The following is a 26128-nucleotide window of genomic DNA, read 5'->3' as shown; positions in this document are numbered from 1 at the left end:
AATACGCTTATTGCAATTTTTTTTACCAAACATATGTAGCAGAAAACAAATTGGCCAAAAATGTTAAAAAATTTTGATTTTTAAATTTTTTTGGGGGAATTTAATATAAAAAAAATGTGAAAAATATTGTTATTTTTACAAAATTGTCGCTATTTTTTTGTTTATAGCGCATGATCAAAAAAATCGCACAAGTGATCAAAAGAAAGCTCTGTTTGTGGGAAAAAAAAGGACGTCAAATTTGTTTAGGTACAGCGTCGCACGACTGCGCAATTGTCCTTTAAAGTCACGCAGTGCCGAATTGCAAAATAGGGCCTGGTCAGGAAGGGGGTAAAATCTTCCGGGGCTTAAGTGGTAAAATCAAAGAAACCAAAAAACAACTGTGTGAGGTCAACCAGGAAATAAATACCAAACTGTTAATCCGAGCATGCAGCCTGGCTGGCCAGGAAAGGGGGGGGGGGGGGGGTGAGCGTGTGATGGTAATAGGCAGTAATATATTTCTCCCCCCTTGGTAGGAGTGGAGATGACCCATCTATAAGGATATACAGTACATACACACACAGCACAAGGCCGTGTTCACCCTATGAGCAGTTCCTCTGAGCTCCACAAGGTGGTGATCTCACTTCCACCCAGACAGGAAGTATCTATAGAAGACAGGAAGTAATGTCAATTGTAGACAGGAAGTGATGTCACAGGAAGTGATGTCAAGTATAAAAGACGTTTTCGGGAGGTGAGTTGGGAGGAAGTAGAGAGGAGACATTGCTGGACGTGGTAGCAGACAAGGTAATAAGATCTTATTTTCTGTTTACACCCTGCAACCCCCCCCCCCGTCATGTCCGTCCTCTTCCTCCATAGTCACTGTGACCTCTTTTATCTCCAGCAGATGATGATACACACATATATAGTGTGGAAACCTAGAGTAACCCCTTCAGGGTCAGAACATTCCTCCACTTACGGGGTCAAAAAATTCTCTTCATTCTGGAGATTTGTCACCTTTCCCACCAATCATCTTCTCACCTTAGCAGTCTCTTGTAATGAGGGATGAGATTCGGATTTGGGTTCTCCTGAAACTTGCCCTTTCACACCCTTCCTCTGAAGATACGAATATCCCCATGCCTCACTATATTAACCATGTGCCCAGGATCGGCATGGTGGATGGAGTGGAGGGTGATCAGTTCTCAGATCTCCTCTCTGGTGAATGAATCCAGAAGAGATGAGCATTTCATCACTTCCAGGTTAAGTGCCATCATTCCCTGGTCACTGTAGTCAGTGAAGAAGCTGGTTAATCCTGATCTGTACTTCATCAGCTTCACCTGGGTCCATAGGTTGCATTGGAGGTATAATAGACCCCTAATGTCTCCTTAAAGAGGACCTGTCATTTATATTACGCTGTCACAAAGGAGGGTATTGGCCGCACACTAGAGTGAGAGCAATGATTCTGGGGCCATTATTACCGGGTTTCTCTAAACGAATGACCTGTAGGCGCTTGTCAGGGGGTAACGTGGCAGAGCCTGACGTAAGATGAGTGGCTTACCGGGTAACTGGTGTGGCACAGGTTCACCAGAGGCGCGGAGTATAAAGCCCCGTACACACGTACCGATTGTCGGTCGTAAATATTCGGCCGACGACTGATCGGCCAATTGTAGGCTTGTTAGTATGATGCTTCCGACAGCTGACAATGCACTTTCGGCCGAAAAGAATCAGTCGTGTAGGCATTAAAATTTTTGTTGGCCAACACCAGAACGGCCGATTGTTTGCCAGTCAGTACAGAATTCGGCCGACAATCAGCAGATTTGCAAGACATGCTCAGAAAAGAAAAAACACACGGAAAGTTAACCATCACATGACATCACTTCTGCAGTCTGCTGCTGTTGGCCGACAAAATTTGTGTGCAGTCTTTTGCAGTTTTCAACAGACAACAGCCCTGGACAAAAGACGGCCGATCGTTCGGCCGACAATCGGTACGTGTGTACGGGGCTTAAAGCCCCGTACACACGTACCGATTGGCCGTCTTTTGTCCAGGGCTGTCGTGTCTGTTGAAAACTGCAAAAGACTGCACATGAATTTTGTCGGCCAACAGCAGCCGACTGCTCAAGTGATGTCATGTGATGGTTAACTTTCCATGTGTTTTTTCTTTTCTGAGCATGCCCAGTCTTGCAAATCTGCTGATTGTCGGCCGAATTCTGTACTGACTGGCGAACAATCGGCCGTTCTGGTGTTGGCCAACAAAAATTTTAATGCCTGCACGACTGATTCTTTTCGGCCGAAAGTGCGCTGTTGGCTGTCGGAAGCATCATACTAACAAGCCTACAATCGGCCGATCGGTCGTCGGCCGAATATTTACGGCTGACAATCGGTACGTGTGTACGGGGCTTAACTGTTAGCCGGTTTTTACCAGGGCCCCAGATGGTGGGGATGGACTTGGCTGCTTGCTAACACCAGGTCGCGGCCCCCCCAGATTGCCTGGGAGAGCCAGGAACAGGTCCAGGACCAATAGATGGTAGCAGGTAAACAGATCAGGATGAGACAGGAGGATAGTCAGGACAAGCCAAGGTCAGGGCGGGCAGCAGGTAATCTGAATCCAAAGAAAAGCCGGGTCAGGTAAACAGGAACAGCAGATATAACAGGCACAGGATACAGGAGAGCTGAAGACAACACAGCAATCACCTAGAGTGACAGCTGTGTTTAAATAAGCCAATTTGGTAGCCTCGAACTCTACCGAGGTAGCCTCGAACTCTACCGAGGTAGCCTCAGTGCATGCGCATAGGCATTCGCCTTTTAGCTACGCCAGTGCGCCTGCACAGGGTATTGAGTCCCTGACATTGCCCCCCCCTTAAGGGCAACCTCCAGGTGCCCAAAAGGTTCCTTTTGTGGGGATGGTTGCGGGAAAAAAATTCTGGATTAAGTCCTGGGCATGGAAATTCTGTACCGATTCCCAGGAATTTTCTTCGGGGCCGTAGCCCCTCCACTTAACCAGGTATTGTAGCTGGTTCCTCCGCCTTCTGCAGTCTAGGATGGCCTCCACCTCAAATTTTTCATCCCCGTTGATGGTGACAGGAGCAGGTGGTTCCAAACTTCTACCAGGAAAGGAATCAGGTACTGCAGGTTTCAAGAGTGAAACGTGGAAGACTGGATGGATCTTGAGGGAATCGGGAAGCGTCAATTCGTAAGATACCTCATTTAATTTTCTCCTCACAGGGAACGGGCCAATAAACTTTGGTGCCAGTTTTTTGGAAGGGCATGCCAATCGGAGATTGGTGGTGGCTAAACCATACCAGGTTGCCAGGCTGGAGAACCAACTCACCTCTCCTTCTTTTGTCAAAGGACTCTTCATTGGAGGTCTGAGCCTTGGTCATGGCATCCTGTAAGACTTTGTAGTTCTCCTTAAGGAACTCCAAGATATCCCGGACTGCTGGCACTGTAGGTTCAGGAATAAAGCAGGGCAAGAAAGATGGGTGAAACCCGTAGTTAGCGTAGAATGGGGACTGACCTGTAGCCGAGTGTTTGGCGTTATTGTATGCGAACTCTGCTGATGGTAGTAGCGAGACCCAGTCATCTTGAACAAAGGTGGTGAAGCATCGGATATATTGCTCGAGGGTCTGGTTGGTCCTCTCAGTCTGCCCGTTAGTCTGGGGATGGTATGCGGAGGACATTGACAGCTTGATTTTCAGTGAATCACATAAAGCTCTCCAGAAGCGAGAAGTAAATTGGACACCTCTATCCGACACAATGTTCATTGGGACCCCGTGGAGTCTTACAATTTACCTGATGAAGACCTGCGCCGTCTCAAGTGCGGAGGGTGTACCTCTTAGTGGTATGAAGTGAGCCATTTTCGACAGACGGTCTACTACCAAGAAGATTGCAGAATAACCGTCTGATGGAGAAAGTTCCACGATGAAATCCATGGCAATCATCTTCCATGTTCTGTCAGGGACTGGTAGTGGTCTGAGCAGGCCCCATGCCTTATTTCGGGTTGCCTTGCTTCGTGTGCAGACAGTACAGGAGGAAACATATTGTTTACAACACTTCCCCAAGTCGGGCCACCAGAACATGCGCTGCACAAGATCCAGGGTCTTATGGATCCCGAAATGACCAGCCATCGGGTGGTCATGATACAGTCCAAGGATGGACACACAAGCACTTTCTGAAATGTAAATTTGATCCCCTCTCCATAGCAGTCCATTTCTGGGTACCAGTATAGTTCCAGCAGGATGGGGAGCATTTACTGTGGCTTGTCTCAGAGTGGTAAGAAGGTCAGACTGTAATAGTAGAAAGTTACCTTGGGTTAAGATGGTGTCAGGTACAAGGATCTCTTTAGAACTGTCGTACATTTGAGAGAGAGCATCGGGATTCATATTCTTGGAACCCGGTTGGTACATTATATGGAACGTAAATCTAGGAAAAAAAAGTGCCCACCTTGCTTGGCGAGGTCTCAGGCGTTTGGCCGTCCTCAAATACTCCAGGTTCTTATGATCTGTGTAGAGGAGTATGGGATGTGCCGCCCCTTCCAATAGATAGCTCCACTCCTCCAGGGCGGTCTTGATGGCAAGGAGTTCCCGATCCCCTACATCATAGTTCCTCTCCGCAGGAGAAAGCTTACGGGAGAAGAAAGCTACCGGATGAATCAGGTCCTTGAGACCTTGACGCTGGGAGATGACTGCTCCTACTGCGATTTCCGAGGTGTCTACTTCGAGGATGTAAGGCAGAGCGGGATCAGGGTGGCTGAGGATAGGAGCAGAAGTAAACAGCTCCTTCAGGGCTGTAAATGCGACTTGCGCCTCGGTAGACCAGTGGAAGCGGGTACCTTGTTTGGTGAGCAGGGTAATAGGGGCGATGATGGAAGAGAACCCCTTGATAAATTTCCTGTAGAAATTTGCGAATCCTATGAAACGCTGAATCCCCTTTTTATCCACCGGTGCGGGCCAATCCAGGATGGCGGAGACCTTCTGAGGGTCCATTTTGACCCCTTCAGAGGAGATTATTAACCCGAGGAATTGGATACTCTGCTGTTCAAATTCACATTTCTCGGGTTTTGCGTAGAGCCTGTGTAGCCGGAGTCGGTGGAGTACCTTTTTAACGTGTTCTCTGTGCTGGGCCAGGGAGGAAGAGAAGACCAAGATATCGTCCAGGTAGACAATTACAAAGATGTCCAGATAGTCTCTGAAGATGTCGTTGATGAAGTGCCGGAAGGTGGCCGGGGCATTGCAGAGCCCGAAAGGCATCACCAAATATTCATAATGCCCAAATCGGGTGCGGAATGCTGTCTTCCATTCGTCCCCCTCCCTAATACGGACCAAATTGTAGGCTCCCCGCAGGTCCAGTTTGGTGAATACAGAGGCGGTTCTTAGTCTCTGGAAGAGTTCAGGAATCAAGGGTAGGGGGGTACCGGTTTTTGACCGTAATTTTATTTAACTCACGGTAGTCCACACATGGCCGAAGTGAATGGTCTTTTTTTTCTCCACAAAAAAGATCCCAGCTCCTGCCGGAGAAGTAGAGGGTCGGATGAATCGCTTCTCTAGATTCTCCGTCACATAGTCTTTAAGGGTACCCAATTCTCGTTCCGATAAAGGAAAGATACGTCCGAAAGGGATCTCAGCCCCCGGAAGCAATTGAATTGGACAATCATAGGGGCGGTGGGGGGGGGTAAGGTCTCAGCCCCCTGTTTACTGAAGACATCCAAGTATTCTTGATAAGATACTGGGACAGAGGAACGTATCTCCTTATCAGCATCCATACAGAGTAGAGTGCTAGGAGCACTATGGCGTACTGGCAGGCAATAATTCTGGCAGTAAGGGGACTGGAACTTGACGTCTCCAGAAGTCCAATTAATATGCGGGTTGCGCGCCTGCAACCTGGGTAACCCCAGAATAACCGGAAACATGGGAGAAGAGATGGAATCCAGGCACAAAAACTCCTTGTGTCCTTCGAGAGTGGCCACAGGCAGTGGAGGGGTTTCTTGGGTTACTGGCCCAGACTTGATGTGGGACCCATCCGCTAGGAAGATGGAGAGTCCCTGCGACTTGGGTCGAAGTGGGAATGCGTCGATGAGCAGCAAAGGTAAGGTCAATGAAGCAGCTGCATGCCCCGGAATCAATAATAGCGGTGACCGGGATCGGGCCTTCTGGGAGCTGGAATGAGATAGAGAGAGCCAGGTGAGTGGTATTTTTGACAGAAACTGGATAACTTGAGGGGAATATAGAAAGACACTTACGCATCTTTGCTGGGCATGAGCGTACAAAGTGTCCGGCCTCTCCGCAGTACAGACACGGGTTGTTCAGACGTCGTCGTGAGCGTTCTTCTGTTGATAAGGAAGGACGCATAAGCCCAAGTTGCATCGGCTCTGACGTATCTGATTCAGCAGTAACCGGAGGAGAGTTGCTGGAACGGGCACCGGAGGAGAAGGTGTGGATGGGATTAGGAACCCATGGCAATATACAGACTGGGCGGGTCTGCTGCGTGGACCCCTCTGCTCTACGCTCACGGAGCCGGCGGTCTATCTGTATAGCCAGGGTGATTAATGCCTCTAAGGTCTCGGGTAAACCCACTCGGGCCAGTTCATCTTTCAAGTTTTCTGAAAGACCCAGGCGGAACTGATGTCGCAAGGCTGCGTCGTTCCAGTGAGTGTCCGTACTCCAACGCCTGAAGTCAGTGACGTAATCCTCTACGGCCCTGTTGAAGTGAAGTGAGCACGGTTTCTGCTGTAGCAGTGCGCTGTTGGTCTTCGTATAACAACGCCATTGCTTTAAAGAAAGCTGACATGGAGTCCAGCTGGTTACTGAGCTCTTCGAGTAGGCGGTGAGCCCAGGACTGAGGTTCACCTTGAAGCTGGGATATGATGAACCCCACTTTGGTTGCTTCCAAGGAGAAGGTTCGGGGTTGCAGGGAGAAGTACAGCTCGCAGGCATTGCGGAAGGCTCTGAACTTGCTTCGATCCCCAGCGTAGGGACCCTTGGCTCAGGAGGTAGCATCACCACCATCGGACCGGAGGGATTCCCGGAGGGAGCCATGGAAGCAGCAGAAACTGTAGGGTCTGTGGAGGGGGTTAGGGACTGAACACGCCCCTCCAACTGGGTATAGCCCTCTTGCAGGGACTTAACTGCTTTGGTAAGGACAAGCCAAGGTCAGGGCGGGCAGCAGGTAATCAGAATCCAAAGACAAGCCGGGTCAGGTAAACAGGAACAGCAGATATAACAGGCACAGGATACAGGAGAGCTGAAGACAACACAGCAACTACCTAGAGTGACAGCTGTGTTTAAATAGGCCGTTTTGGCGCCAATTTGGTAGCCTCGAACTCTGCCGAGGTAGCCTCAAACTCTGCCGAGGTAGCCTCACACTCTACCAAGGTAGCCTCAGCGCATGCGCATAGACGTTCGCCGGTTAGCGACGCCAGTGCGCCTGTGCACGGTATTGAGTCCCTGACAGCGCTTTTATAGCGTTGTCTTTGCACAATGTTGGGTAGCGAATTTAGACACTATTTCATGGAGACACACAGTTTTAAGAGTTGACATAATTGTGTGCGTGTGTGTGGGGGGGCGCTTTGTTTTTACAAGCATAACATGCAGATTTTATCGTGTGTGAAAATGTAATTTTGTTTAAAGCCCGTCTCTGGGGAAACAAAAAATTACCAAAACCCAAATGAGTATTTAACCCTTGTATAATGGGGGCAGCCCCACTTCAAGGGTTACATGGTAATTTTGGTGTAGGGAACCAGTAAAAGCACTTTTACTTATCTGATCCCTCAATACGGGCACTCTCCTCTATTCCCTACACTCTGGCAGTGGACTGTCCCTCCTCCTGTCCAATCAAGGGCTTTGGGCTCTGCATTGGTCTTGATGGTCTCAGATAACCTGTGACCACTCTTTATAAAAAGATCCCCCTAATTAACCCAATCTACATGTTCCAATTCCCACTAGGGGCAACCCGTCTATAACCCCTTATATCCCCATCCTAATATTGTCCAACCAATGCAATCCAGATAATTCTTCATTATCCGTCTACAGAGAAACCCACATAGATCAGATGACCACCACACCATTGAGGATGGAGGAGGATCGGAGTCACATGACTGAGAGGTTATTAAGCCACACCCTGGAGATCATCTACCTGCTGATAGGAGAGGTGAGGAGGATTTTGGGAGGTCACATGACATCACTCTTATATATACAAAATTGCAATATATAATCCACCACGTGATAACAATTCAAACAATAATTGATAAGTGTTCAAACATGTGCTAAGTCAACACCGTGACCACACATAAAAGTCCAAAGAAAATATCCAAAACTCAGTAAATTGTCCACCGGGTGAGATACAATATAAAACAATGAAGGTAATATGCTGAGTCTACAGCCTAATGACACAAATTGTCCAATATATCTGTTAAACAAACTCAGTCTTTGTGCAACGAAAAGATGATGATGTGAAGATGTGATGAAAATAAACTGGTGATGAAGTGATCACGACAAGTTGGTGACAGTTTCCCACCACCTTCTTGATGTGCTTCTTACCAGATAAAAAATGCAAAAGGGCATATAAATGATAGCTATTGAGAAACTCCTGATAACACCTCAAGAAACTCAGGGTGAATCAATTATCCCTTCACCAAATGTTCAGACAGCTCCTTACCAGATGTAAAGAAATGGAGAGCATTTCAAAAATGTTCCTTTTCTTCCTGTACTGAAATGATGGGAAAGTTTCTCCTGGCACTTGTCCTCAATTTACCATCCACAGCAATTCCACCTGCTAAGTGTCCTGTGTCCAATGGGCCCTTATGACCAATATTCCCAGAAAGCACAAGGCGATCGGCTACTTCTCCTCTACTTCTAGGCACTTTTTTCTCCTTCTCCTGCTCAGATCCACTTAGCCATACAAAAAAAAATCCATTTAGACAAGAAATCCTTAAAAAGGGAGGCTGTAGAGAAAGCCTGGCAGTGGAGGGATGGGGAGGAGAGTCTGGTTTGTATCCTGTGCGCTCAGCGGTTCTTTCTATGGATTCTTAAAGCTCTGCTGCAGTCCTGACCAGAGAGGTGAGGAGGAATCTGGGAGGTCACATGACATCACTCTTATCTAGTCTGGTCAATAGACCATGTTCTTATTATAGACATGTAGATGATGTCAGATGATTGATATCGGTTTATCTTTCTCCTGATTTGTAGGATTATATTGTAGTGAAGGAGTCTAGTGGAGAGCCAATCTTAGGAGGATGGAGCAGGACTCAGAGCCCCACCGTGGTGCCTCCACCTCGTTCTCCGATACCTGAGAGGAACAAAGAGCAGAAGATCCTGGAACTGACCACCATGATGGTCCATCTGCTGACAGGAGAGGTGAGTGGTGCTGGGAATTCTGGGACATTATCCAGTAACAGACAAGGGATGTGTCTGGATGGTGACTGTATCATTGTGTGTGTCAGGTTCCTATAAGGTGTCAGGATGTCACTGTCTATTTCTCCATGGAGGAGTGGGAGTATTTAGAAGGACACAAGGATCTCTATAAGGACGTCATGATGGAGAATCAGCCGCCCCTCACATCACCGGGTAAGAGGAGACTTTATTGTAAAGGAGAGAGCAGTACGGAGGATCCACCTAGATCCCCCATCATCTGATAAACATATAGAAACAATGTATTCAGTCAGTGTGTGTGTTTCCTACAGATGGATCCAGTAATGGGAACCCACCAGAGAGATGTCCCCGTCCTCTGTATTCCCGGGATTCCACACAGGAAGGTCACACCATCCCTCACCATCATCAGGTAGATGAGGAACAATCACTGATAGTATCATTAGGATCTGTACATTATCTGCATTGTTACCATTGATGTCATTTTTATTATATATTCAGAGTGGAAACCTGAGAGATTCTAAAGTTGAGGTTAAAGAAGAGATAAAAGAGGAGGATGATGAGGATGGGGTGATGGAGGAGTCAGAGTTTCTAAAGGAACACAAAGATCTGTACTAGGACACCATGGTGGAGTCATCCAGCTACAGAAACTCACCAGAGAGATGTCCCCGTCCTCTGTATTCCCGGGATTCCACACAGGAAGGTCACACCATCCCTCACTGTTACAAGGTTGGTGGATTGGAGCATCTAGAACATGGACTTCTGGGGAGGATGTGTTTTTTCTTTTTTTTTTTGTTCATAATATCACAGTTTTAAAGCTTATATTTTACAGATGATATTCTCTCTCATTTTCTAGAGTGGAGATCCAATCGATATAGAATTTGAGGTTAAAGCAGAAGAAGAAGAGAGGTATGTGAGGGATGATCAGCAATCTATGGAGGAGGATGGAATAACGGGGACATTTATAGGGGAGGACACTCCTACAGAGATCAGCACAGGTGGGTCACTAACACTAAATATGTACATACATGACATAAATACATGTAATCCACCACTGACTACTGAATACCAATATTATGAGTCCTGACCCATGCGCTATATACTCTATGTTGTATTACAGACTTCTGCTCTAACCCCTCTACCGACTGCTACAGTATCTCACAAAAGTAAGTACACCTCTCACATTTTTGGAAATATTTTATTCTATCTTTTCATGTGACAACACTGAAGAAATTACACTTTGCTACAATGTAAAGTAGTGAGTGTACAGCTTGTATAACAGTGTCAATTTGCTGTCCCCTCAAAATAACTCAACACACAGCCATTAATGTCTAAACCGCTGGCAAAAAAAGTGAGTACACCCCTAAGTGACAATGTCCAAATTTGGCCCAAAGTGTCAATATTTTGTGTGGTCACCATTATTTTCCCCTCTTGGGCATGGAGTTCACCAGAGCTTCACAGGTTGCCACTGGAGTCCTCTTCCACTCCTCCATGATGAAATCACGGAGCTGGTGGATATTAGAGACCTTGCACTCCTCCATCTTCCATTTGAGGATGCCCACAGATGCTCAATAGGGTTTAGGTCTGGAGACATGCTTGTCCAGTCCATCACCTTTACCCTCAGCTTCTCTAGCAGGCCAGCCGTCGTCTTAGAGGTGTGTTTGGTGTTGTTATCATGTTGGAATACTGCCCTGCGGCCCAGTCACCGAAGGAAGGGGATCATGCTCTGCTTCAGTATGTCACAGTAAATGTTGGGATTCATGGTTCCCTCAATGAAGTGTAGCTCCCCAGTGCCGGCAGCACTCATGCAGCCCCAGACCATGACACTCCCACCACCATGCTTGACTGTAGGCAAGACACACTTGTCTTTGTACTCCTCACCTGGTTGCCGCCACACACGCCTGACACCATGTGAACCAAATAAGTTTATCTTGGTCTCATCACAGCACAGGAGATGGTTCCAGTAATCCATGTCCTTAGTCTGCTTGTCTTCTGCAAACTGTTTGCGGGCTTTCTTGTGCATCATCTTTAGAAGAGGCTTCCTTCTGGGATGACAGCCATGCATACCAATTTGATTCAGTGTGCGGTGTATGGTCTGAGCACTGACAGGCTGACCCCTCCCCCACCCCTTCACCCTCTGCAGCAATGCTGGCAGCACTCATACGTCTATTTCCCAAAGACAACCTCTGGATATGACGCTGAGCACGGCACTCAACTTCTTTGGTCGATCATGGCGAGGCCTGTTCTGAGTAGAACCTGTCCTGGTAAACCGCTGTATGGTCTTGGCCACCATGCTGCAGCTCAGTTTCAGGGTCTTGGCAATCTTCTTATAGCCTACGCCATCTTTTTGTAGAGCAACAATTCTTTTTATTTTAGATCCTCAGAGAGTTCTTTGCCCTCATGTTGAACTTCCAGTAACCAGTATGAGAGAGTGAGAGCGATAACACCAAATTTACCACACCTGCTGCCCATTCACACCTGAGACCTTATAACACTAACGAGTCACATGACACTGGAGAGGGAAAATAGCTAATTGGGCCTAATTTGGACATTGTCACTTAGGGGTGTACTCACTTTTGTTGCCAGCGGCTTAGACATTAATGGCTGTGTGGTGAGTTATTTTGAGGGGACAGCAAATTTACACTGTTATACAAGCTGTACATTCACTACTTTACATTGTACCAAAGTGTCATTTCTTCAGTGTTGTCACATAAAAAGATAGAATAAAATATTTACACAAATGTGAGGGGTGTACTTACTTTTGTCAGATACTGTATACACATAATATGGATTCTCTTATTTACGCTCATTTCATACCAGCTGGACATTTTATATCTGATGAAAAAATCAAACGAAAATGAAAATAAATTTCTTCCCCCAAATCTGTGGACAATAAGTGGGAAATAATAATCCAATCTGTGCGATATCACCGCGCCGTGTAACAATCAGACTTAAAATTCAAAAATATGAAATCTATTAAACAGTGTCAGGAAATGAATAAATAGTAATGTGATCGTCCAATAAGAGGATAGAAATGTGTGTCATGTGACATGAGTCATCAGTCAGGGCCAATATAAATGATAAAGTGCGAGTGCAGAAATTGCAGATGAGAAAGGTGCTGGTGGTCACTTCCACTGACCTTACCATCTGACTCCTGTGTTACCAGCGAGTCCCACAGATCCCTTCCCCCTCTAGGGATATCGCTCACTCCTCTCCTCCTTCCTCTTCCTCCACGGTATATATGGGGGGGAGGGGAGGGTAGAAAATAACACCCCCTCTAGTGCTTTCCGTCTATCTGCTTTATTCAACATTAAAATCCAAGATGATAGAATTACAAAGCCGGGACCTGAGCAGTGCGGACTAAACAAGCTTCACAATGAGATCCTTCACTCAGATACCCCTTCCCTGGGATGTCCCTGCGCAGGCTCCGCCCATATTTTCTATCCCCCCCCCCCCATATATACCGTGGAGGAAGAGGAAGACTTATTGTCTACAGATTTGGGTGAAGAAATTTATTTTCATTTTCTTTTGGGCTGCATTTTATTTGATTTTTTATTTGTTTTTGTGTTTAGTGAATGAAACTTTCTGAATGTAAGCTGCCATTGGGTGAATGTTTCTGTGAATATTTATACACCATTCTTTACACTACATTATTGCACCGATTTATGCTTTATTTTATATCACATTTATATCTGATGATTAGATTGGAGGACAGACTTTTACATGGTGATAATAATGTGATAACATCCTCCAACTTTGGAACCTTAAACAGAAAGTGATAATGAGGGAGGAGTCAGTATCCCAATGATGGTGGTCTTCAGGATTAGTCCAGTCTTCATCTTGGTTGTTCTCCCCCCATCCTCACTCTCTGACCTCTGGTGGGGCTCAGCCCCGGTGTTATTCATGACTAAATCATGGACTAAAAAAGGAAGTCCACCACTTCTTGTGTTGGGAAGATGGCAATGAGTGATAGAGGGGGAGGGGACGCTCGTCCTATAATCCCCTCATCACTGTCACTCCTATAAAAGACAGTTCTCGTTGTTTCCTCACTCTCTGGCTAAGGTCCATGAATAAAGAAATGAACAGGTAGGAGATCAGAGGTCCCATTTACTAGTTACCTTGAGGGGGGAATTGTAAGATCCTCAGAGACAAAGCTGTCTGATGTGGGCGGAGTCCTGGTTTAGGGGAACCAATCTGCTGATGTCTAGTAATGATCTTTTTATTTCTATTTTAGTAGATGGACGGGAGATGAGGAAAACCTCAGAGGATTGTCTCACTTTGTCTCCAGACTGTAAATTAGAAGATGAGGACATCACACAGTATAGTCTAGGAGAAAACCCGGCTACCTCAAATGTCCATCCGGCACCACACAGTGTAGACGGACCATCGTATTCCTCATATCCTGAGGAACCTCAGACTGTGAGGGACAGTGCCGGACCATCGTATTCCTCTTATCCTGAGGAACCTCAGACTGTGAGGGACGGTGCCGGACCATCGTATTCCTCTTATCCTGAGGAACCTCAGACTGTGAGGGACAGTGCCGGACCATCGTATTCCTCTTATCCTGAGGAACCTCAGACTGTGAGGGAGGGTGCTGGACCATCGTATTCCTCTTATCCTGAGGAACCTCAGACTGTGAGGGACGGTGCTGTCCTTCCACCAGATAAGAGGTTCTCCTGTACTGAGTGCGGGAAGTGTTTCAGTTTTAAATCCAAACTTAATGTGCATAAAAAATCTCACACTGGTGAGAAGCCGCATTCCTGTCCTGAGTGTGGGAAATGTTTTTTACAAAAGTCCGCTCTTTCCACACATCAGAGATTGCACACTGGTGAGAAGCCGTATTCCTGTCCTGAGTGCGGGAAATGTTTTTCAGATAAGTCCGCTCATTCCAGACATCAGAGATTCCACACTGGGGAGAAGCCGTATTCCTGTCCTGAGTGTGGGAAATGTTTTTCAGAGCAGTTCAGTCTTTCCAGACATCAGAGATTGCACACTGGTGAGAAGCCGTATTCCTGTCCTGAGTGCGGGAAATGTTTTTCACAGAAGTCATATCTTTCCACACATCAGAGATTGCACACTGGTGAGAAGCTGTATTCCTGTCCTGAGTGTGGGAAATGTTTTTTACAAAAGTCCGCTCTTTCCACACATCAGAGATTGCACACTGGTGAGAAGCCGTATTCCTGTCCTGAGTGCGGGAAATGTTTTTCACAGAAGTCATATCTTTCCAGACATCAGAGATTGCACACTGGTGAGAAACCGTATTCCTGTCCTGAGTGTAGGAAATGTTTTTCAGATAAGTCCGCTCTTTCCAGACATCAGAGATTGCACACTGGTGAGAACTTGTATTCCTGTCCTGAGTGTGGGAAATGCTTTTCACAGAAGTCTGATCTTTCCAACCATCAGAGAGTGCACACTGGTGAGAAGCCGTATTCCTGTCCTGAGTGTGGGAAATGTTTTTCAGATAAGTCCACTCTTTCCAGACATCAGATATTGCACACTGGTGTGAAGCCGTATTCCTGTCCTGAGTGTGGGAAATGTTTTTCAGATAAGTCCTCTCTTTCCAGACATCAGAGATTGCACACTGGTGAAAAACCGTATTCCTGTCCTGAGTGCGGGAAATGTTTTTCACAGAAGTCCCATCTTTCCGAGCATCAGAGATCGCACACTGCTGAGAAGCCGTATTCCTGTCCTGATTGCTGGAAATGTTTTTCAGATAAGTCCGCTCTTTCCAGACATCAGAGATTCCACACTGGGGAGAAGCCGTATTTCTGTCCTGAGTGAGGGAAATGTTTTTCAGAGCAGTTCAGTCTTTCCAGACATCAGAGATTCCACACTGGGGAGAAGCCGTATTCCTGTCCTGAGTGTGGGAAATGTTTTTCAGAGCAGTTCAGTCTTTCCAGACATCAGAGATTGCACACTGGTTAAAAGCCGTACTCCTGTCCTGATTGCTGGAAATGTTTTTCAGATAAGTCCGCTCTTTCCAGACATCAGAGATTCCACACTGGGGAGAAGCCGTATTTCTGTCCTGAGTGAGGGAAATGTTTTTCAGAGCAGTTCAGTCTTTCCAGACATCAGAGATTCCACACTGGGGAGAAGCCGTATTCCTGTCCTGAGTGCGGGAAATGTTTTTTAGATAAGTCCTCTCTTTCCAGACATTAGAGATTGCACACTGGTGAGAACTTGTATTCCTGTCCTGAGTGCGGGAAATGTTTTTCACAGAAGTCATATCTTTCCACACATCAGAGATTACACACTGGTGAGAAGCCGTATTCCTGTCCTGAGTGTAGGAAATGTTTTGCAGATAAGTCCGCTCTTTCCAGACATCAGAGATTGCACACTGGTGAAAAACCGTATTCCTGTCCTGAGTGCGGGAAATGTTTTTCACAGAAGTCCCATCTTTCCGAGCATCAGAGATCGCACACTGCTGAGAAGCCGTATTCCTGTCCTGATTGCTGGAAATGTTTTTCACAGAAGTCCCATCTTTACAGACATCGGAGATCTCACACGGGTGAGAAGCCATTTTCCTGTCCTGAGTGAGGGAAATGTTCCCGCACTGAAGTCCTGTCTTCCTGTACATCAGGGGTCCCACACAACCCTGGAGGTGTATTAGTGCCTTGAGTGCGGGAAATGTCTTCTATATGAATGTTGGTGGACATGTGGGGAAGAAGCACACCCTGATATACACCTCAGATATACTCCATGGCTGATCTTCATCATGTAAGAAACACTTCATAAGGAGATCAGAGATCACCAAAGACATGGATGAAGTGTTGTCCCGTGTTGGCCATTGATAGCAGGAGAAAAATAAAAATGGAGTCCTTACCTTTCATTGGCTGAGTACATTTTGTGCAGGAAGATTTCACAAACGCTTACAGATCTGGTTGTTATAAATGTGTTGATGAAATGTGACCCGCATTCCCCCGGTCATGGCGAATTGGGATTTCCTATAATGGTCAGTTCAATCTAGTGGCCAAAATGTGCTTTCCTGACAGATGTCCATGGCCGCATACCTTTGGGTAGCCCCGCCCTCGCCCCCACCCCTATAAATGTTCAAAATAAGCCAATGGCTGCATTCCTTTTTTGTCCTCCTCACTTATAGGTCCATTTCTGTATGAAGTTTTCCTACCTATTGGAAGTATTGGTCGGCGGGTCTGGTGCTGGGCAGCTGTGCGGGATGTCAGGAGCTTCCTTTGGTATCCAGAAGTCTTCCAGGATGTCCCGAGTGGTCATTGAGTCCCCAGCTATCAGCGGGGTGGTGTTATGGCACACATATGTAGAGGATCCATGCCTGGAGAGTGGGCCCTGCCACCGGCGGCCATTTGCATTGGCTGGGAGCCCAGCTGCTAGCGGGTGGCCATTAAGTGTTAGACACATGAAATTCGTTTCGGTGCGAATACAAATTCCGACATATTTTTGGTTATTCCTAGATTCGGATGTATCCAAATCTCCAAATGAAATTGTAATGAATTTTGTTGAAATCTGTTAAAATTTGTTTTGTTTATTGATTTTCTAATGAATTCCAACTTTTCAGAATGATTCGAATTCCGATCAGTCAAAAAAAACCAATCGACCGGTGCTAATTCTTTGTGAAGAAATAGCTGGTTGTTAATCAGCAAGCCGGGAAGCCGCCCGCCCGCATCCTTACCAACCATGACTCATCAGCTGTCAGCGGGCTTCCCCACTGACAGATGAATGGAAAGAAAAGAATGCCGGCATTTCCCGGCAATAGAAAAAAATGATGTGCTCCCCCGACCCCCAGTCCATATCAGGCCCTTAGGGGCCATTATTGAAAAAAGGTGATGTAGACAGGTGGCCCCGCCTCTTACCAATGTAAATGCGGAACCTGCAGTAGGCAGAGGGCCTCCATGATGGCGAGAGCGTCTTTTTTTATTTATTTTTTCGGGTGCGGAAGGCATTGTGATTGATGACGGATCTACATCGGGGGAAGGCTGGCTTTTATTTTTTAAAAAAATATTTTTTTAAAAATTGTGTTTGTATATTTATTGCTTTTTGACACTTTTTTTAGTGAATAGGTACAGGTACTATGGTCCCGATACTCTTTCACATGAGGATCTGGGGTCCCCTTGGTAAAAGGGGCTTTCAGATTACGATGATCCCCCTGTCTGCAGACCCCCACAACCCCAGGCCACGGTTGTGGGAAAGAGGCCATTGTCCCCATCAGCATGGGGACAAGGTGCTTTGGGGTGGGGGGGCAGAACTGCCACAAAACACCCACCCCCACCCCATGGTGAGGGCATGTGGCCTTGTATGGGTTAGAAGGGGGGGGGGCTCTCGCTTGTCCCCCTTTTCCTGACTTGCCGAACTGCATGCTCAGGTTAAGATCTGGTATGGATTTTGGGGGGACCCCACGCCATTTATTTTTTTTACATTTTGGCATGGGCCTGGTATAGACTGGGGGGGGAGGGGACCCCAGGTAATTTTTTTAATGAGAGTCCCAACATCCTATCTGTTCAGAGAAATGGAAACTACAGATGTTCACAAGGAACCACTGTCATATGTGTGGACTTTAAGGGCACAGCATGAGACAGATGACAACTCCATGGATTTATCCTAAAATAACATTTATTGATTTATCTAAAACCAGATCTCAATAAAATGAGGAAACTGGCCCCAAACTGAGCTCAGCTCGTACACAGGAGATCAATGTCTCCTACTAATTTCACTCATGTACATCATACATATATAAGGATAAGTTGGTATATACCATAAGGTTCGTGTAGGTATAGATATTTCCTCTCTTCACTTAGATGTAACATTTAGTGACGACCATGTACTTTATTACTGAATATATCTTATTACTATTATAACAATCTCCTTACTATATGAATTTTTTTGTCTCCGCTTTTTTTGTATACGTGTCTGCATCATATTTGTTACTGATGTCAACATTTGTATCAATTACTGTATGTATAATAAATGACTACGTTCAGATTCTATTTTTGTATATCTTAGTTGGTGACCGGCCTCATATAAAGTCCTACGACCTCTGTTTTTTGTTTGCATTAACCATTAGGGAGGGAGTCACGTTACTGTGTTTGCTTCGGATCATATTCCTCTATCTTCGTCTGTTCACTAGTCAACGCGTTTCACACAAGGCTTCTTCAGGACTATGAAGATGTACAGACAGTTTTCTAACAGACTCGATATTAGTGTTTCATAGACATAGAACATAATCTGTATTTATGTACATCATAATAAATACAAACATGGTTTACTAGCACATGGCATTCCTTCCAACCCCCAACAAATTAACCCGACCTGGGGCGGACACAGGGGTAAAATCAGAACAAAATGTATTGTGTATATAGGTATCTGTCCTGAAGGTCCTAGGTACAAGATAAAATATACAGTATCTCACAAAAGTAAGTACACCGCTCACATTTTTGTAAATTTTTTATTCTATCTTTTCATGTGACAACACTGAAGAAATGACACTTTGTTACAATGTAAAGTAGTGAGTGTACAGCTTGTATAACAGTGTATATTTGCTGTCCCCTCAAAATAACTCAACACACAGCCATTAATGTCTAAACCGCTGGCAACAAAAGTGAGTACACCCCTAAGTGAAAATGTCCAAATTGGGCCCAATTAGCCATTTTCCCTCCCCGGTGTCATGTGACTCGTTAGTGTTACAAAGTCTCAGGTGTGAATGAGCAGCAGGTGTGGTAAATTTGGTGTTATCGCTCACACTCTCTCATACTGGTCACTGGAAGTTCAACATGGCACCTCATGGCAAAGAACTCTGAGGATTTGAAAAAAAGAATTGTTGCTCTACATAAAGATGGCCTAGGATATAAGAAGATTGCCAAGACATTGAAACTGAGCTGCAGCATGGTGGCCAAGACGATACAGTGTTTTAACGGGACAGGTTTTATTTACAACAGGCCTCGCCATGGTGGACCAAAGAAGTTGAGTGCACGTGCTCAGCCTCCTTGCCAGAGGTTGTCTTTGGGAAATAGACGTATGAGTGCTGCCAGCATGGATGCAGAGGTAAAAGGGGTGGGGGGGGGGGGGTCAGCCTGTCAGTGCTCAGACCATACGCCGCACACTGCATCAAATTGGTCTGCATGGCTGTCATCCCAGAAGGAAACCTCTTCTAAAGATGATGCACAATAAAGCCTACAAATAGTTTGCTGAAGACAAGCAGACTAAGGGCATGGATTACCGGAGCCATGTCCTGTGGTCTCATGAGACTAAGATAAACCTAGGTTAAGATGGTGTCAAGCATGTGTGGCGGCAACCAGGTGAGGAGTACAAAGACAAGTGTGTCTTGCCTACAGTCAAGCATGGTGGTGGGAGTGTCATGGTCTGGGGCTGCATGAGTGCTGTCGGCACTGGGGAGCTACAGTTTATTGAGGGAACCATGAATGCCAACATGTACTGTGACATACTGAAGCAGAGTATGATCCCCTCCCTTCGAAAACTGGGCCATAGGGCAGTATTCCAACATGATAACAACCCCAAGCACACCTCCAAGATGACCATTGCCTTGCTAGAGAAGCTGAGGATGAAGGTGATAAACTGGCCAAGCATGTCTCCACACCTAAACCCTATTGAGCATCTGTGGGGCATCCTCAAATGGAAGGTGGAGGAGCGCAAGTTCTCTAACATCCACCAGCTCCGTGACGTCATCATGGAGGAGTGGAAGAGGACTCCAGTGGCAACATGTGAAGCTCTGGTGAACTCCATGCCCAAGAGGGTTAAGGTAGTGCTGGAAAATAATGGTTGCCACACAAAATATTTACACTTTGGGCCCAATTTGGACATTGGTGGAGGACCTACTGTTGCTGGGGGGGAGTCTTAAATTTCTGGGGGGTCAGTTGTTGCTGGGAGGGGGTCTGTTGTTGCTTGCTGACAGGAAGTCTATTGATGCTGGCTGTGGGGAGACCTGTTGTTGCAGCCAGGAGTCTATTGTTGCTAGGGGAGGAATTTTGTTACGTGTGGTCCATTGTTAGGGGATCTATTGTTACTAGCCGCAGGGGATCTATTTTACTGTTTTTCTTGTTATCAATCATTAGCAAATTCCACAAATTACGTAGCACCACAAAATGATACCTTGTTCTGTATTGTCTAAAAGAGCAGTACTGGGAGGTGGGTAGGGGATGGAACCAAGAAATGGTGCTTGAAGGTGGGTAGAGGATGGAACCAAGGAATGGAATGGTGCTTGGAGGTGGGTACAGGGTGGAACCAAGGAATGGTGCTCGGAGGTGGGTAGGGGTTGGAACCAAGGAATGGTGCTCGGAGGTGGGTAGGGGGTGGAACAAAGGAATGATGCTCAGAGGTGGATAGGGGCAGACAAAGGGGTAATTCCTGCACCTATTCTCTGAGAAAACAAGCCCTGATAATGAGTCACCTATTTGCTTGAATGTGGCCTTCATGAGTTATGGCTTACCCAGATGTGGATCCTGGAGGTGCTGATATGAGGAATAAGGAACAAACTAGGTCTCATAACACATACAAAACCTAACATAAAATGTATTTTTAAGAAAAGCAGATAAAATTACAATTCCTATCAATCCCTTCTGAATTCCCTGACCTCTCCCTCCAACTGCCTAATCTTAGTTTAAATATATATATTTTTCTAGTTCATATTTCTCCTGAATTATGTATCCCATTTACTTCTGCAGAAAAATCTCACTTTGCTTTGTCAAGGCTAAAATATACAAAATATTAAAAAAATAAACATGTGACAAAACGAACCTAAAAATCAAAAAGTCTAAAAAAAAATTATGTGTTGGTCTAACAGTGTATGAACGCCAAGTCTTTTGTTGACTCCTCCTTTGACAACTAGTCCTCCATAAGACTTCACTGCAACACCTAAGAACTCATACAATGTTCATACATAATATTCTTCTCTTCAGGACCATCGCAGTCCACATGACAAGAAACTTCCGGTAGGTGTGCAGATCCTTTTGCAATCATAGCAAACTGAGCTTTGACTTTTCTAGACAGCTGACATGACAAGTATCAAAGTTGTTCAGATATTAAGAGGCTTTTTTAACCACTTGCCGACCGCCGCACGACTATCTATGTCGGCGGTCAGCCCCTCACAGGCAAAGTGACGTAGGTCTACGTCGCTTGCTTGTGAGGGTCTAGGGAGCGAGCGCGCGCCCCTGGAGGCGCGCTCCCGCGTGGTCATGGACACCCCCGCGCGTGTGACCGGCGGACCCGATGTCCGCCGGTCACTCGGCGATCAGCGGGGGAGAGGGAGAAAGTCAGGCGGCTTGTGTAAACAAGCTGCCTGTCATTCTCCCCTGTGTATGAATGATGATCATACGGTTCTACTATGTAGAACCGTTGATCACCGTTCATACAGCTGAAGCCACAGCCAATCACAGTAGAAAGCACGCCCCTAGGGACACACATAGCCCCTCCCTTTAAAAAAAAACCCCTTCACTGCCAGTGTATTTTTACTGTAACAGTGCATATGTATAGCACTGATTACTGTAGAAATGTCACTGGTAACCCCAAAAGTGTAAAAAATGTCAGTCAAGGGTCCAATCTGTCCGCTGCAATGTCGCAGTACCGCAAAAAAAATCGCAGATCGCCGCCATTAAAAAAAAACAACAAAAATGACAAAAATCTTTCCCTTTGTTAGTAAACGCGATAACTTTTGCGCAAACCAATCAAAATACGCTTTTTGCGATTTTTTTTACCAAACATAGGTAGCATAAAACAAATTGGCCGAAAATGTTAAAAAATTTTGATTTTTACATTTTTTTGGGGGGGGGAATTTCATATAAAAAAATGTGAAAAATATTGCTATTTTTGCTAAATTTACGCTCTTTTTTGTTTATAGCGCATGATCAAAAAATCGCACAGGTGATCAAATACCACCAAAAGAAAGCTCTGTTTGTGGGAAAAAAAGGACGCCAAATTCGTTTAGATACAGCGTCGCACGACCGCGCAATTGTCCGTTAAAGTCACGCAGTGCCGAATCGCAAAATACCCCCTGGTCAGGAAGGGGGTAAAATCTTCCGGGGCTTAAGTGGTTAAAGTGCTCTTCTCCATCAATGCTGTTTGTGGTGATGTCATAACGTGCAGGAATGAAGGAGGGTATTTTTTTTTGAAGATGGCGTCACTCAGATTGTTAGTCCAACATTAGATCATTAACAAAAAAAATGCCCATAAAGCCATTGAGTTTTTTTTTTTTCTGCTGAAGTAAATCTATGTTGTGAAGGGTAATAAGACCTAGAAGAAAAGAAAACCAAAATGTCTTAATACAAAAGGGAATCATTCTCATTTCATATAATGCGTTATTCAACCACCATCCACACTAAACTGTGTACACTATCCTGAATTCAAAGGAAACACTTATTATGAACAATAGGCTGTCTCAAAAGGGGGCCTTTCACCTATGGCTGGGATCAACAACCCTACAGTAGATCAGGAACATGTAAGTACAGAGACAAAAACTTGGATAGCACAGAATACAAGATTTACAAGAATGGCAGGAGTATAGTGCAGCACTGGGCTTCTGGTCTTACAGGAAGGCAGTAAAATAAATGCTAGTAAGAACCACTTGCAGCACTGGGGTTCAGGGCTCACAGGAAGGCAGGTCATTTTAAGACAGGAAGGATAAATAATAGCACTATCTGGGGAGAACACAGCATGTCCACACATGCAACAATGGTGAGGGCCCTTGGAAGGGTTGAGGTGCAAAGTCTCAAGAACTGCCTTGTCTTCTCCAAAGGTGGAGATGGGTTAACTTCCAGCCAGTTCCCAGGTTGCAGTCCTCTTACTCACCCAAGCAGGCAGCTACCTAGAATGAAAGGCCAATAGACAACTGAGAATCCCTTGCATGGCTAAGGTGCTGGGATCACTAAACAGTAGGGAGTAAAATTCAAGCTGTCTTGTGTACATGGACACACAGAGACACACAAAACAGCTAGAAGTGAGTAACAATGCAAACAGAAATTTATAAGAGATGGTACAGTTGCCCAGTGACACCAAACAGGAAATTGAAACCAAACAGGTTTGAAATAGACTTGGCGACACAAAGGCTTGTGTCACGTACCTGGGAGGAGTCTGAGTTGACGAGGTCGGCCTCTCTTATATCTCCGGCCCAGACCCCACTGAAGGGGAGACAGAGGGTGTCAAAGGCCAGGAGGGACACGAGTGCCTGTGGTTGTTGATGGATCAGGATAGGCTGCTTGTCCGGATCCTGGAAACTGGAACATGCAATGCTGTATGGAACATGTGCAGCAGATAGCCAGGCAAGCACTCGGGTAGTTCTGAGAGACAAGGTTTGAGTCAGAGTAGTAGGAAAGCCAGGGTCATCAACAGGCGGTGCAGCAGGGTACCAAATCGTAAGCAGAGCCAAAGTCAGGGACGGAGCCGGGTCAGGTTTAGCAGAGAGGCAGAAGCAGAATCCAAGTCCAAGTTCAGAACAAGCCAGGTCAGCAACAGGGAAGCATACAGGTATCATCAGGTCACAGGAAACAGCTGAACATCAGTCAGCACAGGAAACAGGATTGAACTTCCTTTAAATAACCTGTCTGGCGACACGCCCATTAGTCATTCTTCTGGGAATAGCCTGTGCACGGCCACGCCCCAGACGTCTCACAGGGATTCCCTGACATTGCCCCCCCCTTAAGGGCAGCCTCCGGATGCCCAACATAGACCGTTTTTCAGGATGTTGAAGAAGGTAGGCTCGTAACAATCGAGGAGCATGGACGTTTGAAGCAGGTTCCCAGGAATTATCCTCAGGGCCATAGCCCTTCCACTTGATAAGAAGCTGTGTCCGAGCACCCCTTCTTCTACAGTCCAGAATAGACTCCACCTCAAGTTCTTCATTACCTTTGATCAAAAGGGGAGCAGGAACTTCAGATCCACGATCTGGGAAGGGGTTGGGAACTGCTGAATTCAGTAAAGAAACATGGAACACGGGATGGATCTTCAGATTACCAGGTAAGATTAATTCGAATGCGACAGAATTGATCTTCTTCCTGATAGGAAATGGACCTAGGTATCTTGGGCCAAGCTTTTTTGAGGGACACTTTAATCTCAGGTTTGCTGTAGATAGCCAGACCTTATCCCCCGGTTTTAAATTCAAATTCCCTATCCTTCTTCTATCAAAAATTTTTTTATTACCAGCCTGTGCCTTCAAAATGGTTTCCCGCAAAAGCTGACTGTTGGCATTAAGAAAATTTTGTCTTTCTTGTACAGCTGGTACAGCAGATTCCATAGGTAACTCAGGTAGGAAGGAGGGGTGATATCCATAATTGGCATAGAAAGGAGACTGCTTGGTGGCGGAATGGACGGAGTTATTATAAGCAAATTCCGCTAAAGGGAGGAGTAACACCCAGTCGTCTTGAGAAAAAGAAGAGAAGCACCTTAAATATTGTTCAAGAGTTTGGTTTGTCCTCTCGGTCTGTCCGTTTGTTTGTGGGTGGTAGGCAGAAGACAAACAAAGTTCAATGTTTAATGCTTCACATAAAGCTTTCCAAAACTTGGAAGTGAACTGCACCCCACGATCAGAGACAATGCTGGCTGGAATGCCATGCAATCTCACCACTTCTTTGATAAACGTGGAGGCAGTTTCGGAGGCAGAGGGAGTTCCTTTCAGAGGTATAAAGTGTGCCATCTTGGAAAGACGATCAACTACGACAAAGATAGTGGTAAACCCTTCAGATGGAGGAAGTTCCACAATAAAGTCCATAGAGATCATACTCCATGATTTTTCAGGTACGGGGAAGGATTCCAACAGGCCCCAGGTCTTGGCCCGATCAGACTTGTTTCTGAGACACACAGAGCAGGATCTGACATCGTTTTTACAGTCCTTTAACCAATCTGGCCACCAAAAGGAACGGGAGACCAAATCAGAGGTTTTATGGATACCAAAGTGTCCAGCCAGAAGATGATCATGACACTTCTTAAGAATGGTGACCCTCAGTTGTTCAGGAATAAAAATTTGTTCCTTGTGGAAATAAAGTCCATCCCTCTGCTGGAGATGCAAGTTCAGAGGAGGTGGGGAGTTTGCAACTGTCCCCTTGATCTGTGACATCAAGTCTGTTTGCAAGAGTAGGAAATTCTTAGCTGGCAAGATGGTGTCAGGTTCAGGAGGTGGAGCTGGTTCAGGAAACATGCGAGAAAGGGCATCAGGTTTGCAATTCTTAGAGCCCGGACGAAAAGTTATATGGAACACAAATCGAGAGAAGAAAAGTGCCCATCTTGCCTGTCGAGGTCTTAATCGTTTCGCGGTTCTTAAATATTCTAAGTTCTTATGGTCTGTAAAAATAAGGATAGGGTGTGCAGCCCCCTCCAGTAGGTAGCGCCATTCCTCCAGGGCAGCCTTTATGGCTAACAGTTCACGATCTCCTACGTCATAGTTCCTCTCAGAGGAGCTTAATTTTCTGGAGAAAGGCAATAGGGTAGAGTAGGGACTTGGCTCCTTGTCGTTGGGATAGTATAGCCCCGACCGCATTTTCAGAGGCATCCACTTCAAGTACATAGGTTAAAGCGGGATCTGGGTGTTTTAAAATGGGAGCAGAAGTAAACAGAGTCTTTAATAGTTCAAAGGCGGCTTGAGCCTCTGGAGTCCATTTGAATGGGGTAAACTGTTTGGTCAGCTGTGTGATGGGGGATATGATGCCAGAAAAGTTCTTTATAAACTTCCTGTAAAAATTAGCGAAGCCCACAAAGCGCTGTACTGCTTTTTTGTCCTCAGGGGCAGGCCATTCCAGTACGGCAGATACCTTTTGCGGGTCCATAGCAATGCCATCCGCAGAGATAATGAGTCCCAGAAATTGGATAACCTGTTTTTCGAACTCACA

The 26128-nt window shown here is 45.8% G+C and overlaps 2 protein-coding genes across 2 annotated transcripts in view; one reads left to right on the top strand and one right to left on the bottom strand.

Moving 5' to 3' along the window:
* LOC309550268 (uncharacterized protein) overlaps nt 1-26128 on the bottom strand; it is a gene marked incomplete at both ends in the record, with an annotated part of 461917 nt that overhangs the window by 40963 nt on the left and 394826 nt on the right. The gene's annotated exons all lie outside the window — the stretch shown is intronic.
* Nucleotides 1-26128, top strand: part of LOC309549900 (uncharacterized protein) — a gene marked incomplete at its 5' end in the record, with an annotated part of 101551 nt that overhangs the window by 19453 nt on the left and 55970 nt on the right. Inside the window, 6 exon segments of the mRNA XM_082250391.1 lie at nt 9153-9320; nt 9407-9530; nt 9647-9732; nt 14685-14735; nt 15408-15425; nt 15522-15593. Coding sequence (XP_082106517.1) covers nt 9153-9320; nt 9407-9530; nt 9647-9732; nt 14685-14735; nt 15408-15425; nt 15522-15593 — 519 coding nt within the window.

This window comes from Pelophylax lessonae, assembly GCF_965119305.1.
Source record: "Pelophylax lessonae genome assembly, chromosome: 3".
Taxonomy (NCBI): Eukaryota; Metazoa; Chordata; class Amphibia; order Anura; family Ranidae; genus Pelophylax; species Pelophylax lessonae.
This window is presented reverse-complemented; position numbering and strand designations above follow the sequence as displayed.